At 30.0% G+C, this 15,521-nt stretch overlaps 7 protein-coding genes across 7 annotated transcripts; 3 read left to right on the forward strand and 4 right to left on the reverse strand.

Moving 5' to 3' along the window:
• The first annotated feature begins 742 nt into the window (after positions 1-742).
• BX663DRAFT_285551 (uncharacterized protein) lies at positions 743-2,158 on the forward strand. Its single transcript, XM_051521998.1, has 2 exons — positions 743-983; positions 1,027-2,158. The coding sequence occupies exon 2, from the start codon at positions 1,155-1,157 to the stop codon at positions 1,842-1,844; it is 690 nt and encodes a 229-aa protein (XP_051385511.1). The 5' UTR covers positions 743-983; positions 1,027-1,154; the 3' UTR covers positions 1,845-2,158.
• Positions 1,991-3,597, reverse strand: BX663DRAFT_549521 (D-arabinono-1,4-lactone oxidase-domain-containing protein; the record flags this gene model as incomplete). The annotated part of the gene is made up of 4 exons (XM_051531157.1): positions 1,991-2,149; positions 2,218-2,994; positions 3,064-3,375; positions 3,454-3,597. 4 exons carry the CDS (start codon positions 3,595-3,597, stop codon positions 1,991-1,993), a joined length of 1,392 nt encoding a protein of 463 aa, XP_051385512.1.
• Positions 3,598-4,513: 916 nt separating this feature from the next.
• On the forward strand, positions 4,514-6,666 carry BX663DRAFT_500049 (amidase signature domain-containing protein). Its single transcript, XM_051526266.1, has 5 exons — positions 4,514-4,548; positions 4,610-4,825; positions 4,927-5,495; positions 5,549-5,934; positions 6,055-6,666. The coding sequence occupies exons 1-5, from the start codon at positions 4,519-4,521 to the stop codon at positions 6,564-6,566; spliced, it is 1,713 nt and encodes a 570-aa protein (XP_051385513.1). The 5' UTR covers positions 4,514-4,518; the 3' UTR covers positions 6,567-6,666.
• A 1,539-nt stretch (positions 6,667-8,205) lies between these two features.
• On the reverse strand, positions 8,206-8,460 carry BX663DRAFT_500051 (uncharacterized protein). Its single transcript, XM_051526267.1, has one exon. It carries the CDS (start codon positions 8,422-8,424, stop codon positions 8,242-8,244), a length of 183 nt encoding a protein of 60 aa, XP_051385514.1. The 5' UTR covers positions 8,425-8,460; the 3' UTR covers positions 8,206-8,241.
• A 1,130-nt stretch (positions 8,461-9,590) lies between these two features.
• On the forward strand, positions 9,591-11,045 carry BX663DRAFT_583630 (uncharacterized protein; the record flags this gene model as incomplete). Its single annotated transcript, XM_051532216.1, has 6 exons — positions 9,591-9,704; positions 9,803-9,841; positions 9,909-9,919; positions 9,998-10,276; positions 10,361-10,881; positions 10,924-11,045. The coding sequence occupies 6 exons, from the start codon at positions 9,591-9,593 to the stop codon at positions 11,043-11,045; spliced, it is 1,086 nt and encodes a 361-aa protein (XP_051385515.1).
• A 192-nt stretch (positions 11,046-11,237) lies between these two features.
• On the reverse strand, positions 11,238-13,122 carry BX663DRAFT_558943 (uncharacterized protein). The gene is made up of 2 exons (XM_051531829.1): positions 12,773-13,122; positions 11,238-11,766 (listed from the first exon to the last, which is right to left on the reverse strand). Exons 1-2 carry the CDS (start codon positions 13,071-13,073, stop codon positions 11,477-11,479), a joined length of 591 nt encoding a protein of 196 aa, XP_051385516.1. The 5' UTR covers positions 13,074-13,122; the 3' UTR covers positions 11,238-11,476.
• Positions 13,123-13,430: 308 nt separating this feature from the next.
• BX663DRAFT_500055 (uncharacterized protein) lies at positions 13,431-15,150 on the reverse strand. Its single transcript, XM_051526268.1, has 5 exons — positions 15,021-15,150; positions 14,827-14,946; positions 14,463-14,765; positions 14,025-14,387; positions 13,431-13,971 (listed from the first exon to the last, which is right to left on the reverse strand). Exons 1-5 carry the CDS (start codon positions 15,042-15,044, stop codon positions 13,840-13,842), a joined length of 942 nt encoding a protein of 313 aa, XP_051385517.1. The 5' UTR covers positions 15,045-15,150; the 3' UTR covers positions 13,431-13,839.
• Between the last annotated feature and the right edge of the window lie 371 nt (positions 15,151-15,521).

Consider the following 15,521-nt stretch of genomic DNA (forward strand, 5'->3'; position numbering starts at 1 on the left):
ACAATTACTTCAATCTAGGGTTTTAATAAAACGAGCAGCACAACAGAAAATACGTTGGACAGAAGATGCCAATCGATCAGTAGATGGCAAGAGTTCATACGATCGACTTATTCAAATACTTCTTCGTAATGAGGGAGCACTTCTTAAAGTATGGATGGATCCTAAAGCTGATAAGCTATCTTTATCTCTCAAAACAACTCTCATATTAGAGGAATTTTATATGTATGGTGCAACTCATCGTCAATCGCGTTATGAGATTACTGCTAAAATAAAGTCGATTATCAAACAATATGAAAAAGCCAAAAGAAAATAAAATTAGGTGGTTTACAACCTGACATTCTTTTTAGAGCTGGAAAACCCCATTTATCAAAGGACTTTATTACATTCAAAAGTTTGTTCTTTTTTTTTTTTAAAAATAAGAGAGAGAGAGAGTTACGAACGTTGAGATAGCATCTTATATTTACCTTTAATTTTTTTTTCTTCTTCTTCTCCTTTTATTTATAGCTAAACTAATCAAAACGTGTCCTTATTTTTTTGAAATTGCTGATACGTTAAATGATTTACCCTATTTAAAGCTTATTCTTGAGGAAGAAAAGCGACTCCAAGAAGATGCGAAAAGAGTTCGAATACCCTGTGTAGAACCAGCTGAAGATAGTGATGGTGATTTCAGTGTGCACTCTAATATAGAGGAAGCGATGGAGAAAGATAGTGTTGAAAGTAACTCAAGCCCAATAGCTATAGAAACACCTAAAGAATTGGTTCACCAAGAAGCTATTCATGAAGGAAATCAAGATCACTCTTCTGCCTCACAAGAGCTGAGTTTGGTCACGATAAACACGAAAGGACAAGACAAGATAGAAGAGACACCGATGATTCAAACACAGCATACACACACAACAACTACTAATACACCTGAAGAACAAAGAAGAGGAGAAGGAGAGCAAATACCTAAAGTACAAACTACAAAAGAACAATCACCCGAGGTACAAATATTAAATGTAAATACATCTAATTTACACGAAACAGTAGAAAATACCCAAACACCTGGTCTTGAGTCGTCAAGTCTACCAACATCAAGCACAGATACTTCGAGTATAGAAGCCTTATCAAATCTTCAAAATTCAAATGTAGAAGAATTATCAAAAGAGATAAGTATGAACTCTTCTTCAACAGTAGATAAACAACACGAAAAGCCAATATTTTCTTGTATTTTCAATCATAATATTGTCTTGGATTCAGAAAAGATAGTAAGCCAACCTCGTGCAGATATGCAAGAGGTTTGTGTATTATCGTCTGAACAGCAAACTGATAAACAAAGATCTATTGATTGTGAAGCAACCCTATCACCTTTTAGCATAGCAAATAGTCTTTTCCCTAAGCCAACAGCAGAATTAAATAAGAATCTCAAAAATGTAGAAGATTTGATTCAAAAAACCAATAAACGAAAAAAGTATGAATTAGACTGTTTTACAGAAAATGCCCTGTTATCAAAAGATATAGGTGATAAAGAGAATAGATCACTAAAAGAATCAAAGAGTAGTGTAAAGAGGAGAAAACAGCAAGCAGAGATGAAGAGATATGACTGTAAGACTAAGATGTATGAAGCAAAGACAAGAAGATATGAAGTTAAAATTAGACGATATGAAGCTGAAACGAGAAGATATGAAATGGAAACAAAGAAATATGAATTTAAGACCTTGAAAATGTTAGCTAAACTTCACAAAAAATATAAAGAGTTAAACATTTCAGCTGAATCATCATCTTCTTCAATCTCATTACCATCATTTGAAAATCCCGAGAACTCTTTACTCAATCCAGAAACTCACCATTTTACTACTTTTTAAAAAAGAAAGAAAAAAAGATTCATTACTACATTATGTATTCAGAATATCTACTTTATCGAACAAATTCATTATTATATATTTTTTTCATATTATTGTATATAAACATAAATCGTAACTAAACGAATATACATCATTTTTACTATCCCTTAAAGTCTAGCAGCTTCTTGGTGATGGGATATAACAACATGCCGTTTTAAATAATCATTAAGAAACATACCCTCAGGATCTAATTTTTGACGAATTTGTAAAAAATCTTGAAACTTTGGATAAGATGTCTCCAGACTTTCTCTTGTTTGTCCATGAGCCTAATATACAATTTATATACATGTATATATATTTTAAGGCTAATTTTTATAATGCAAAATGATCATACCTTTGCCCAATGAGGACGACCCTTAAATTGACGCATAATATCTTCATAGCCTTTCCAATACTTTTTGTAAGGGACAGGTTTATGATAAGGACGATACATGATAATCCCTATATAACAAGTTTTACGGCCATAAGCAGGACTTAACCATACATCATCTTCATCTACAAATCGAATTTCAACAGGGAAATGAACTTTCAAGTCATTTTCAACGATGAATGTATCCAGTTTTCGAAGCGCAGCAGGTGCATCCTTCCAATCGATAGCCCATTCATTCACATACTGAGGAAAGAGACAATCAAAGTTGAAAACTTTATTAGAGACATCAACTATTTGAACAGGATAAGAATGTAAAGTACGAAACATAAGCTTTGTCAAGTATGGAATGAGTGAAGTCTTATAACGAGTGATGTTCAGCATAGCTTGATATGCATGAAATCCCCAACCCCATTCTATTAACGTACTAGGTCCTGATCGAGAAATGTCTTTTGTCGTTCGATTTGCTTTCCAGACAACACAGTCATCCGTATGAGGATACCACCAGATACGAGTGTGTTCTGAAGAGTGAATCACTGCATCCCAATTATTTAGAATATCAGAAAACTTGTAAGGTTTTTGAATTGCTTCCAATTTAAAGTCTGGTTCTAGTTGTAATGTTACACGTGTGATGATACCTAAGCTACCTAAACTACATCGAGCAGCTGCAAATATCTCTTTATTCTCTGTATCTGAACAAAACAATGTATTTCCATCCGCTGTAATCAAAGTCATATCGACAATCTATTATTATTATTTTGTATGTATGTATGTATGTATGTACGCAATAGTTTATGAATTATATATGTTTACCATTGTAGAAAGACAGCCATAGTTGGCGCCTGTACCATGACTTGCAGTTGAAATAACACCCGCCACTGTTTGGTCAGAAATAGAGCCTAAGTTACTTAAGGCAAGTCCATTTTCTCGCAGTATTTGATGTAATTTATGAAGCTTCATACCAGCTTCAACTGTAGCTCTACAGTTCTTTTTATCTATACCAAGTAAATTATCCAATCTGTCAATGCTGATCATGAAACCATTAGTACATGCCAGATCAGATGGTGAATGTCCTGATCCAATCACTTTGACAGGTTTGTGCAGACTCCTAGCTAAATTAATAATCTATATAACATAATAAACCTTTGTGGTTTAGTGTTTTTACTATATTAAGGAGAGAAAAAAAAAAGATACACAATTTACTTTTTGAATCTGTTCTTCAGTAGAAGGTGTAAAGTATAATTCAGGTTTACACTGAAACGTTTTTGCCCAGTTTTGAAATATATAATTATTATCAGCAATTTTACGAAGATCTGGTTCTAACTGATCAATAGGATATGGACCCATGATATAATAAACAATGAAAGATATATAAAAAGCAGGATAACAAGGAAAAATAGGTGCATATTGTATAGCAGCACGACCTAGGCCAATAAAACCAATGCGGGGTTCAACAAAAAAAAAAAAAAAAAACTTTACTACTAGCAGATCCTTTATTTAGAATAACTTCAAGTTTCTTCTCTTTTTTATACATGTACAAACATTTTGTATTGTTAAAAAAAAAAAGAGGGTGAGAGGGTGTACATGATATGAGTATACATGCGTAAAGCAACTTGATGACTTATAGTTCTACTACACTTCATATAATAATTTTAACAGACGTCATATTTTCTGTGTAGATGCTTTTTTTTTTTTTTTTTTTTTTTTTTTGAATCGAAAATTCTGTCAAAATTATCTTGCATATTAAAAAGGATTATTGCCTGTTGTAATTATTAGAATAGGTAAATGACTCTTTTACTGTTAATATTTGATTTTTAATTCTAGCCTTAACAACGCTGATTCCACCTTAATTTAAGCTTGTTGTATATGTGATACTGCAATGCTTTTTATCAAGTAAATTTTTTTTATGATTGTATATTTGTTTAGAATATTCATTATTTAAATTTTTTTTTTATTGAAACAAATACATTTATCCTTATAATCATCATTCTCAGAGTCAATGACTAAAGAAACAATTTTTTTAAATTCTAAATAACGTGTAAAAAGTCATCTAGAACATCATTTTATTTGTCTCGGAGGAAGAAAAAAAAGGGGGGACGGATTAAAAAGTTGGTAAGCGGATAAAAAGTTTCTCCTTGTTGACTAACAACAGACAAAATCCTTAGTCGTCACACGAGCAAATGCTTAATATGGAAATAATTAGAAGAATTTATTAATACTTCTTTTTTTTTTCTTTTACTTTTTTTTTTCTTTCTTTTATTAGTTTTAATGAGTAAAGTGAATACATTTGATAAAAATGTGTGTATGATTATTTATTATACATTTCAATGGTATTTATTAAATAATAATATGTTTATAGATACAAGAAGAAGAATTCAAAGCACCTGAAATTTATGGTCTTCCTTTATTGCTTGCAGCAAATGCTGTCGAATATATCCCTTTCATTAAACAAAAGGTTGCTTCAGATGCTCTTTTGTATAAGTTAAGAGATCGTATGGATATTGTTGAACATCCAACTACTTTAGCTATTCCATTAGAATACATTAACTCGCCAAAGGATGCTCAAGTACATACGGTAATTTTTTTTTTTAAAAAAAATAGCGCTTCTATTTATAAACATAGATCTACTAGATGAATTAATATATATATATATATATATATGTATACGCTATATAGAAAGAAATACCTAAGCTAGATCCTAATCATAAAAGTACTTCACCCTTTTTATCCTTTTGGGATTACCATGAAGCCTATACACAATTTAAAACAACACCTACTAAAGTAGCTAAAAATCTTATGAATCAATTAGAAAAAAGTAGAAGCATGAATTGGGTTCGCTTTTATACTCAAGATATTTTAGAGCAAGCAAAGGCATCTACAGAAAGATATAAACAACATGCTCCTTTAAGTCAAATAGATGGTGTATTTATTACTATTAAGGAAGAAATAAATATTAAAGATTTAGAAACCAAGCTGGGTACAAGCTTTATTAGTGATCACCAACCTGCTACTGATGATGCTACTTTGGTAACCAAATTAAGAAATGCGGGTGCTATCATTGTAGGCTCAACTGTTATGAATGAGCTTGGTTGGGATACCTTTACTGTTAATCCTAATACAGGAATGCCTAAAAATCCTTATGGTCTTACTCACTCCTGTGGAGGTTCTAGTGGAGGTTGTGGAGGTTGTGTAGCTGGCGGATTATTCCCTATAAGTATTGGAGCTGATGGTGGAGGATCTATAAGGTAAAAAAAAAAAAAAAAAAAAAAATAGAAATTTAACCTATCACTACTACTAGAATTCCTTCATCCTTTTGTGGGTTGTATGGCTTAAAAACAACATATGCTCGTGTATCTGCTTATGGTAGTGCACCGGTAGATCCTAGTTTAGGTAGTTATGGTCCGCTCGCAGCTACTGCAGATGATATGACATTAGCTTATAGTATCATTGCTGGTCCTGATCCAAAGGACCCTTATTCTCTCCTACAACCTCCTGTATCATTAAAAGACTATGATAATTATCATGATCTCTCTGATCTTACTATTGCTGTTTACCCTGATTGGGCAAAGAATTTGACTGAACCTGTTATCCTTGAAAAACTGAATATTTTCAAGCACTATTTAGAGATATTAGGTGCACATATAAAGGAGATTGAAATTCCTGATTTGGATATTGCTTCTCCAGGTGAAGGCTTTTTCTTATTTTATTTTATCTTTTTTTTTTTTTTTTTTTTTTTTTTTTTTTTTTTTTTTTTTTTTTTATAAAAGAATATCTAGCCTTGTTTCATTAACTTTTTATTATTAGCTCATTCAATTACAATCTGTAGTGAAATGCACAATTTCATTTCTCGTTATGAATCTAAACAACGTAAGCTCTTGGCTCATACACGTATTATGACAGGTGCAGCTAAGGCATTAGATAGCCGTGACTTTATAAGAGCACAACAAGTACGTACACGTATGATGAACCACATGCGTCATATTTTTGAAGAGCAAAAAGTGGATCTAATTTTATGTCCCACGACTGCACTTATTGCGCCCGAGATCCCTGAAAAGGCCCATACCTATGGTATGACTCATGTTAAGCTTACTATTCGATCCATGGCATTTTGTACATTGGCTAATTTGACAGGGCTTCCTGCGGTTAATGTGCCTGCTGGTTTCCATGAAGGTATGCCTATCGGTCTACAGTTTATGGCTAAATGGTGGAACGAAGCTTTATTATGTAGAATAGCAAAGGCATGTGAACATATACCAAATATTGAACGTAAAGTCCCTGCTGCTAATCAATGGTTTGGCGATAAATTATTATCTTAAAAAAGAGTAAATAAAACAAAATAAATAAATAAAATAAATAACTATCAAGATAAATTGTCTTCTTCACCGCTATTAAAATAATGCCTGCTGGTATAGACTTCTTCTTCTTCTTTACATTCGTCACAAAACCTTTTAACAGCAGGAGGCTCAACTAAACCAACACAGCTATAATGAAACCATTCCTTTTCACACTACAAAATACATACATATCAATTAAATTCGAATCGTTTTTTTTTCCTTTGTACTAGTTAAAACAAATATACAAATATATAATGAATCCAATTTTATAATTATATCTATATATTACCTGGTAAGTCAACGTTATTATGCCATGAGGATGAATGATCTGTATTAAACATATTTTTTCTATTACTGAATGAAGCTTGAGCAATCTAGTCTATTTCATTTAATCCACTCTTTGTTACTTGCGAATCTAAGCGCTCAATATGCCGTGACACAAGATCATACATTCGGATCGTCAATTTAATTTTCTGATCTTGCTTTTGAATAGCTATCTTGTAATTTTTTTTCTAGTTGTGAATGAGTAATCATCAAGTCCATGGAGTTAACATTGGCTGATGCTTTGTAATGTTTTATGAAAGATTGTTTGCGTCTTGAATAAGTCTTTTTGCATTCTTTTTTTTAAAAAAAAAAAAGAAAGAAAGAAAGAAATAGATCGTCTTGTTTTCAACTATTTAAAGGTATATGTTATTTTGTAAATCATCATCTATGCGTCGTAACTCGTACATATTTTGATCTATTTCAGATGGTAGATTCTGTAAGCCTATATATTAAATATTAAAAGAAAATAAGTAATTACTTTCTAAATAGCCTTCAAATATATCTGTTACTGATAGACTCATTTTTGGCATGATGAAAATAGCAAATGAAAGTAATGTAAGAAAAAGGATAGAATAAGAAAAAAAAAACTATTCTTTTTTGGAACTTAAACCTTTTTTTCATTTACCTTTTTTGTGCTGAATCCACAATTAAAAAATCATCTTGTAACTAATGAGCATGAAGCTATAATAAACTGATTTGCCCTAGTCAGTTCAAAAAAATAAAAAAGGCTATCAGAAACGAAGAAAGAAAAAAGTAAAGTAAAGATTAAAGTCAAGGAGAGAAGAGGAAATATATGTAGATAGAAAAGAAAAATGGCTTTACGGAGATAGCCCGCTTAATCAAGAGAGAACCAGCATTATTAGAGAGGAAGAGGAGGAATAAGCCAAATAGTCCATTTTTATGCAAGATGAAACATTTAGATGGCCAAAGGATGAATTAAGGAGAGACTATATTAAATGACTTTTTTTTTCTTTTTTTTTTTTTTTTTTTTTTTTTGTAGGGAGGCTATTAAGTAAAAGGGAAAGAGGATCGTCAACTATTTCAGACATTTGCATATATAGGCAGTGAATGGAATGAAACCGATTGAACAATTAATCAGGATGAAAAGTACAGGGTGAAAGGCGATCATGTAGTTATTAACCAAGACAACAACGCATACAACGGCTATGGTCATGGTTTTGTCATAGGCAGACACAGTATAGGATCAATTATCAAGGTATTGTGACAAGCATAAAAAAAATTTGGAGTAATGATCTTAACACTAATTTGTTTAGAAGGGAAGAAGATGGAGTATGCTTGAAAAGACGCAGATCAAGATTACCAAGTAAAGGAATTACATCTTTTCTAAAGAGGAGTATTCTTTCTTTCTTTCTTTCTTTTTTTGGACAAGCAGTACTATTACGAATGATTGACAGAGAGTTGAAGATGAGTAAGCAAAGAAAATCTTATCTGGGTGATACAAAGAAAGTGAAAAAAAAATATATATATATATCAAACTTAAGGTATACTTATACATTTGTGCATATAAGGCAACCTAGTGATATGTGGTATCACTTTCGTTGAAAAGTTTGAATAACCACCCAATATGTGGCATAGGGCACTTATTTTGACAATTTTCTAGAGAGATATGTGATAGCTCTTGAGTTGAAAGTATTTATGGCTAAGCCATATTCAAGCAGTGAGTGAATGATTTGTACATAAAACTGAGAGAAAACCTATTTATTAATACTAATGGAAACCATTCTGATTCATAGTGGGTTGCGATATAAAAAATATCATACAATAAATTTAATAAAAAAAAAAGATAAAAGAAGCCAGCAAGAAGACTGAACAACTCGTTTTAAAGTCGAATCATTTTATTTATGAATTTAAATTGAATGAATATTTATAGGAATTATTAAAGAAGTCTGTGAGATAAAGTATAAATCAGGAAAGTGTTGGCTACGACCGAGTAAAATGTGTTATAGCTAATGAAAGTGTTAGATGTTTTAATATTATTTGATAAAATGGATCAAGAGGATCTAAATAGAATTTTTTGATCTGCTTGTTTAATCAAGTAAACATGATATTAAAAGTCAACTTATGGCAGTAGGTTGGTGACCGGCTCGATTTTTGAGGAGTAAGGAATTACAATACAGAATTAACAATTATACTACTAAAGACATTATAATGTAATAAATAATTCGATCTATTATGACTGCATAAGCCTTTATTGATATGCACAAATTCAATACAATTACGAAATTCACGTATTAATTAAAATTGTTTAATTATTTGTATTGTTTACTCGACAATAGCATTTCACTTGAATGAATATAATAGATAATTTTATTTACTATATAAATTATATTATAAAAGGCTTAATATATAGTTTGTGTTTTATTGAATTTGATATATACAAAAGAGGGGGAGGGGGAAACCGTATAAATTAAGTATATAGTAAATCACAATGTCTCCTTTTTTCGCTTTCTGTTATAATATTTAAGATTATTAAGTACTAATGGTAATATGTTTGTTTTTATATAATAATCCTTCTCTTTCTCCTTCTCCCCTTAATAGAGCTTTTTGAGTTTTCTGTATACAAGCTTTATTATACAGAAAGATGCATATATTTAACATGAAGTTTACTTTTTTTTTATTATTTCTTTTCCTTTTTGTCTTATTAATATTTAATATCTTAGCATGCGTATTATTATTTATGTTCACATTTTACGATATTTAGCATTCATTATTAGTTTAATATCATTTTCATGTCATTTAGCTCAATGTATTTTGTTGCAAGAGTATATAGAAAAGGTATTAATATGAATTATAATAACAAAAAAAAAAAAAAAAAAAAAAAAAAAAACTTCGATGCCAACTTATATATATGTATATATATGTGTGTATAATAGACAGAAATTCCGAATTGGATGACAGCTGGGCACTGGCAGGTATTATCATTTATAGATCAAATACATTTATATATGTGTATACTTATATCACCTAACTACTCCTCAGTATCTTAGTTGGTATGTTTCATTAGGATTCTCGCTAGCAGGAAGTTTAATAATTATCTGTATAAATACAAAATGTTTTACTATAATCAGTACATTATTTTCATATAAGCATGATAAAAAGCAGCAGCAGCAACAACAACAACAACGACAAAATCAGTCGTATTCTCTTGATAAATGTATTGGGTCTTTATCCTTTTTACTTATTTTATCTTCTGTCATTACGGCTGTTATATTTGATTCAGGAGTAACAGAAGAACCATGGACAAATGATAGTTATAAGCTCGAAGAACCACGAATTGGATTATTGACATCTTGTTATACATTATTTGATTCAAATCATGATTTACTTTATCCATTATTATACAAGAGGTATGTATTATGCTTTGTTCATTAAACAAAAAAAAAAATATATATATATATTGATATTTATAAATATATACATATAATAAATAGATGTATTTTAAGTGATTCTACATGGATTTGTGCAATTTTACTATGCATTAATTGGCTTAGTCTAGTTGGGTTTGTCATTTATCAGACTTTATCTGAAGAAAGAAGAATAAAAAAGACAATAAACAAACGTGTCTTCAATCGACCTACAGAAGCAACAACTACAACAGCACCATTTCAAGAGCTGGCTTGGGGTCGATATATTCCAGATCTGCCCAACTCATTATATTCATCCACTACCCATTTTGGTAATCATCGACTCTTAGTCCCAACATCTATCTTGACATATAAGAAACACGTTGAATTTTACGCATCAGCAGCTAGAGAGCTTTGTTACGACAAAGAAAAGGATATAAAGATAAGTTTAGATGAAGAAGAGGATGATGATGAAGAAGAAGAGAAAAGAAGAAAGAACTATATCCCGGCCATTTCATTACCTACCTTTGAACTGTGCAGTCAAACTACATCTTTATTTGATGATTTTCATTATTTAACAAAGGATATTCAATATGATCAAAACAAATGTAAACTATCATCTTATTATAATGAAATGGTAAAATCAAAAGATATTTCACCACCGTTGTCTATCCTCAAAGGGGATAAAGAAAACAATACCACGTCCACAGAAACAATCACAATTACTCAAAGTCTCTCTTCTTCAACTATATTTGATATTACAGACGAATAATTTTATTTAAAATTTCTACACTAAGCAGATATTATCTTTTACAACAACATTTAAGAAAAGCAAGCAAACGAAACCTTGTTTATACACATACATACACACACACATATATATATATATCATATTATTATTATTCTATACAATAGAGTACATACATGTATACTTAATTTATATTTTTAAGCAAATATGAATAGGATAATAAAAGAGGGAGGGGGGGTGAGAGAACAATAAAGGAGAAAATACATGTATATATAAAAGGAGTAAAGAAAATAAATAAATAAATAAGATACATACAAATATGTATATCATATATAAATACATGTAAATATGTATATATAAATATATACAATTATACACATATACATTTATGAAAATAATAAAAATAAGCTAGACTATGATGGTCAACTGTTATAAATAGGATTATGGCTGCTTTATTAATCACAATTACATTCACCCTCGAAACAACCCTTTGAGGTCTTTCCTAGATGTTGACAAATGGCAATACAACCTTCACTATTTCTACCTACTTTACAACTACCAAGTCCAACATTTGTACAATAACATTGACCTGAAATACACATAGGTTGAAGTTGTTCTGGACCACAAGCATATCGACATCGTATATCCCCTGTAGCTACATCACATTCTCCCTTTGTTAAAACAACTGTATTAGGCGCGGATGTTACTGGAGTAGAAGATGGTGGTTCTGCTGTTGGCGGTACCCCTTGAGCAATAGTCAACGATAATAATAATAATAAGAATAAGAATAACCTAATAATGTGTCTTGGTCTATACATTGTTGTTTAGATTTGAAAAGAAAGGAAAGGAAAAAAAAAAGTAAGTAAAAAAGAAAGATAGATTTTGATTAAACTGCTTAATTATATAATTTTTTATTTGTGACATATTAAATTATAGGGGCCTTAGAAGGAGAAGAAATGAAAAAAAAAAAAAAAAAAAAAAAAAAGAAAGAAAGAAAATTACTACATGATTTTAGGATAAAGAAATGGGCTAAATTATAGTTAAACATTAAATTCATTGTACTATGAAAATATATCTTCAACAAAGTATATCTCTGTAGCTCTCCTCTAACTAATGATTGTATTTGTGAATTAACATTTTTATCTATAAGATCAATCATTGAAATAAATATTCTTCCAGGTCTTTATGAGTGATTGTTGTATTAGAGGCTTTAGTCAATCTACTTATTGCAGTAAGAAATAGTTTTAATCTTGTTGAATGGATTTATATTTCTCTGCTGTTGGGGTTTGAAAATAAAGTAAAAGGTGGCAAATAAACACACTTTAGGCCTTTCTCCTCAATATATGACTGCATAAAATATATTCCTTGCAGATTGAGACGTTATTCATAACAATAAAAATATTTTTTTATTATTATTAAGCAAACCAGTTAATAAACTGTACATCTTGGAAAAATAACTAAGTATATCAAGGCCTGTTTTTGCCATATTAACAGAATAAAATTAAAATAGTAATAGTAATAGTAGTAGTAGTAGTAGTAGTAGTAGTAGTTAATTAATATAGCTAAAATAATAAAGCCATATACATATATATACATAAATGCATGTATGTATGTATGTATGTATGTATTATACAATTAAAGTATATATTTTCTTGTTTATGATAGATACAAAAGAAGGGTTTTGTTTGTTTGTTTGTTTGTTTTTAGAAGAAATCCCTTGGCTGGTAATCTTTATCATGTAATACAGTTACATTGATCATCCATACAGAAGCCAATCAAATCTGGAGACATATCTTGACAGAGTGCATCGCAAGATTCATGATTATCATCTTCACATTTCCCAATTTCTGTCATTTCAGTACAATAGCATTTATTAAAAATACAGCTACCTCTTCCTTGTACTATTTCTTGACAAGCGAAAGCACACTCTGATGAATCACCTTGTACGTTACAAAGTCCATATTCACTTAGATCTAATGATTTTGTTTCAGTCGTTTGATATAATAGTATCATCAAAGTCGAGAATAATGAAATGACTGAAAAGCTTCTCATTCTATAGCGAGTATTTTGAATAAATATTGCTATTATTTGGTATATGTATAATATTAAAAGAAGAAAAGAAGAAAAAGAGAAAAAAAATAAAACAATGAAGCTAATTAACTATACTTTTTTTTTTTTTTTTTTTTTTTTTTTTTTTTTTTTTTTTTTTTTTGTTAAATAGTAGTTCAAGAAAAAAGCACGCGTTGCAAATACTGATAAAGGTTGGCCTGTCTTACCCTTCTAATATACACACACATAGTTCAAAAAAGAAATAACACGCGCCTAAAGGTCATTTAGCTCCAATTCACACTTTATTTAATTTTGTATAAATATTCGCAAGTTACTTTTTTTTTTTATTTACAACTATTTGATATTTTTTACTGTTGCGACTACCTATTTTCATTGCCAAGAGAGAGAAAAGAAAAAGTAGTTGCATTGTAACACATTTCCAGACATTCTAAGGATTCTTTTTATTTTTTATTTTATTTTATTTTCTCTTAAATACTTGTTGCTTAAAGACGATCTTATATTACAGTATGAATTTACAAATCCCAAGTAACTTTAAGGATTTCTCTTTTTACAGTACTTGAACTTTCAAACACTTTTTCAAACTTCATTTTATCTCCATCTTCGTCTTGAGTTTTACTTAATAAATCACAAAAGGGTAAAATACCACCTCCAACACCGAAATAAACTGTCTTTGCAGCAACATAGCTATTAATAATAATAATAATAAGATTGAGTGCAATTTATAAAGTCATTATTATCATCTTCTATTTTACCAAATACCGTTAGGCTTCTTTAAGGCTTTTTGAATAACCTGAATTAAATCAGGTAAAGCATGTTCAGCATAGATCGTTTCAGATGTGACAATCATATCATACTTTTCTTGATCGACATTTAATTGATCCTGTACATTTAAGGTTAGTGTTATTTTAATTTTGAGTAACATTTTCACTTTACAGGTAAAGAACTCCAGTCACCCACAAATGCTCTTGTACGAGAATGGACTTGCTTTAACATGGTTGGGATTTTCTCTGGTTGAATCTCAGCTTCTGCATCGCAAGTAATAGGATCTTCTTCGATACGTTTATCTTCTTCTTCTTCCTCTTCAACATTATTTTCGTTGTCGTCTTCATCATCGTCTTCCTCTTCCATCTCTTCGTTATTGATTGTTGGTTCTTGAACACTTAAAACAGTATTTAAAAGAATATTTGGTATCGTAATATAGCGAATCACTTGACTATTATAATCTTGAACATCGACTCGATTTGTTTGACTATGTGATAAAAGAAAAAGTGAAGGAAGAGAAGATCCACAACCAAGCTATAATATATTTTTTTTTGTATCAATATGAGTGTCCATATTGTCTTGCTCTTTTTTTTTTGTCGATTTACTTACTTCTAAGACACGTTTATGAGTAATTTGATCTTCTGACAAGCTGGATAAAAATTGAACAAGATCAACAGAACATTCCCAAGTTTTAAATCCTCCTTCATAAACACCACGAATCAAATCTGTATTGCCTGTCAAATTTAACATGTCTAACACTTCCTTTTCTGTGTTATCGTCTTGGTTTTCAATAATTTGATCTTGTTGAGCCATTTGAAACTGTACATCGGCTAAGGTACGTTTATAAAGTGGAATATTAACGTTAGGTATGTTGATGATATCTGCTTGAATAACACTAGGTAAAGGTGAAGACTATTGAAAGAAATTAGTCAAACATATAATTTATAAAAAAAAATAAAATAAAAATAGTTACGAGAATGTCATATTCTTGACTAGGAATTTTATTTAATTGTTCTTCATCGATGCTCAAATCGTGAAGACTTGATTCTAATTGTTGATTTTCTTCAGTATCTTCAATATCTAATTCTTCATTCTTTTATTAAACAAGCACATACATTAGTATTATAAACCAAAAAAAAAAGAACGACAAAAAAGAATTTAACATACTGTAAAGTTGAATCTAAATGCCATCTTTAATGTTCGATTCTTTTGAATGACAGTTAAAAAATAAAAATAAATAAATAAAAAATAAAAAACCAAAAACAGTAATTTAGTCAATGAAGAAATTGAAACTAAGCCACCGAATGAAATAGTTGATACACATAATAATTTTTGACAGAATAAAAGCCTATAAACTCTATGTTTATATACAAATAGCCAACAACTGATTATGTCTTTTATCTTTTTATACCTTTTACAAGTAACTAGAATTAAATCTTGTTTTCCAAGATTATTAGTGTTACTTCTTTCTAACGACCGTTTTTTTTTTTTTTTTTTAAAAAAAAAATAAATAAATAAAAACCACAACTTTAGCATAGTTCAAAGCTGATTCTAATTCTTGAACTCGTCTCGAATCGAAAAAAAAATTCGTTGGTCAAAGATGAACCGCTTTTTTTCGGTGCGAATTTTTAAAGATGCGCAATAAAAAAAAAGTTTTATTTTAATCTC

The sequence above is a fragment of the Cokeromyces recurvatus genome (genome assembly GCF_025118155.1).
Source record: "Cokeromyces recurvatus strain NRRL 2243 chromosome Unknown BX663scaffold_5, whole genome shotgun sequence".
Lineage (NCBI taxonomy): Eukaryota > Fungi > Mucoromycota > Mucoromycetes > Mucorales > Mucoraceae > Cokeromyces > Cokeromyces recurvatus.

Coding starts and splice junctions, on each gene's coding strand:
- BX663DRAFT_500051 (XM_051526267.1), bottom strand. CDS start 8,424: ATGTATAAGTATACCTTAAGTTTGATATATATATATATTTTTTTTTCA.
- BX663DRAFT_500055 (XM_051526268.1), bottom strand. CDS start 15,044: ATGGCATTTAGATTCAACTTTACA. Junction 14,766..14,826: donor GTCAAGAATATGACATTCTC/GTAACTATTTTT, acceptor TTCTTTCAATAG/TCTTCACCTTTACCTAGTGT. Junction 14,388..14,462: donor CTCATAAACGTGTCTTAGAA/GTAAGTAAATCG, acceptor AATATATTATAG/CTTGGTTGTGGATCTTCTCT.
- BX663DRAFT_285551 (XM_051521998.1), top strand. CDS start 1,155: ATGAACTCTTCTTCAACAGTAGATAAACAACACGAAAAGCCAATATTT.
- BX663DRAFT_500049 (XM_051526266.1), top strand. CDS start 4,519: ATGAGTAAAGTGAATACATTTGATAAAAAT. Junction 4,549..4,609: donor TGAATACATTTGATAAAAAT/GTGTGTATGATT, acceptor ATATGTTTATAG/ATACAAGAAGAAGAATTCAA. Junction 5,496..5,548: donor GATGGTGGAGGATCTATAAG/GTAAAAAAAAAA, acceptor CACTACTACTAG/AATTCCTTCATCCTTTTGTG.
- BX663DRAFT_558943 (XM_051531829.1), bottom strand. CDS start 13,073: ATGAGAAGCTTTTCAGTCATTTCATTATTCTCGACTTTGATGATACTA. Junction 11,767..12,772: donor CTTCTGTATGGATGATCAAT/GTAACTGTATTA, acceptor CTATTGCTCAAG/GGGTACCGCCAACAGCAGAA.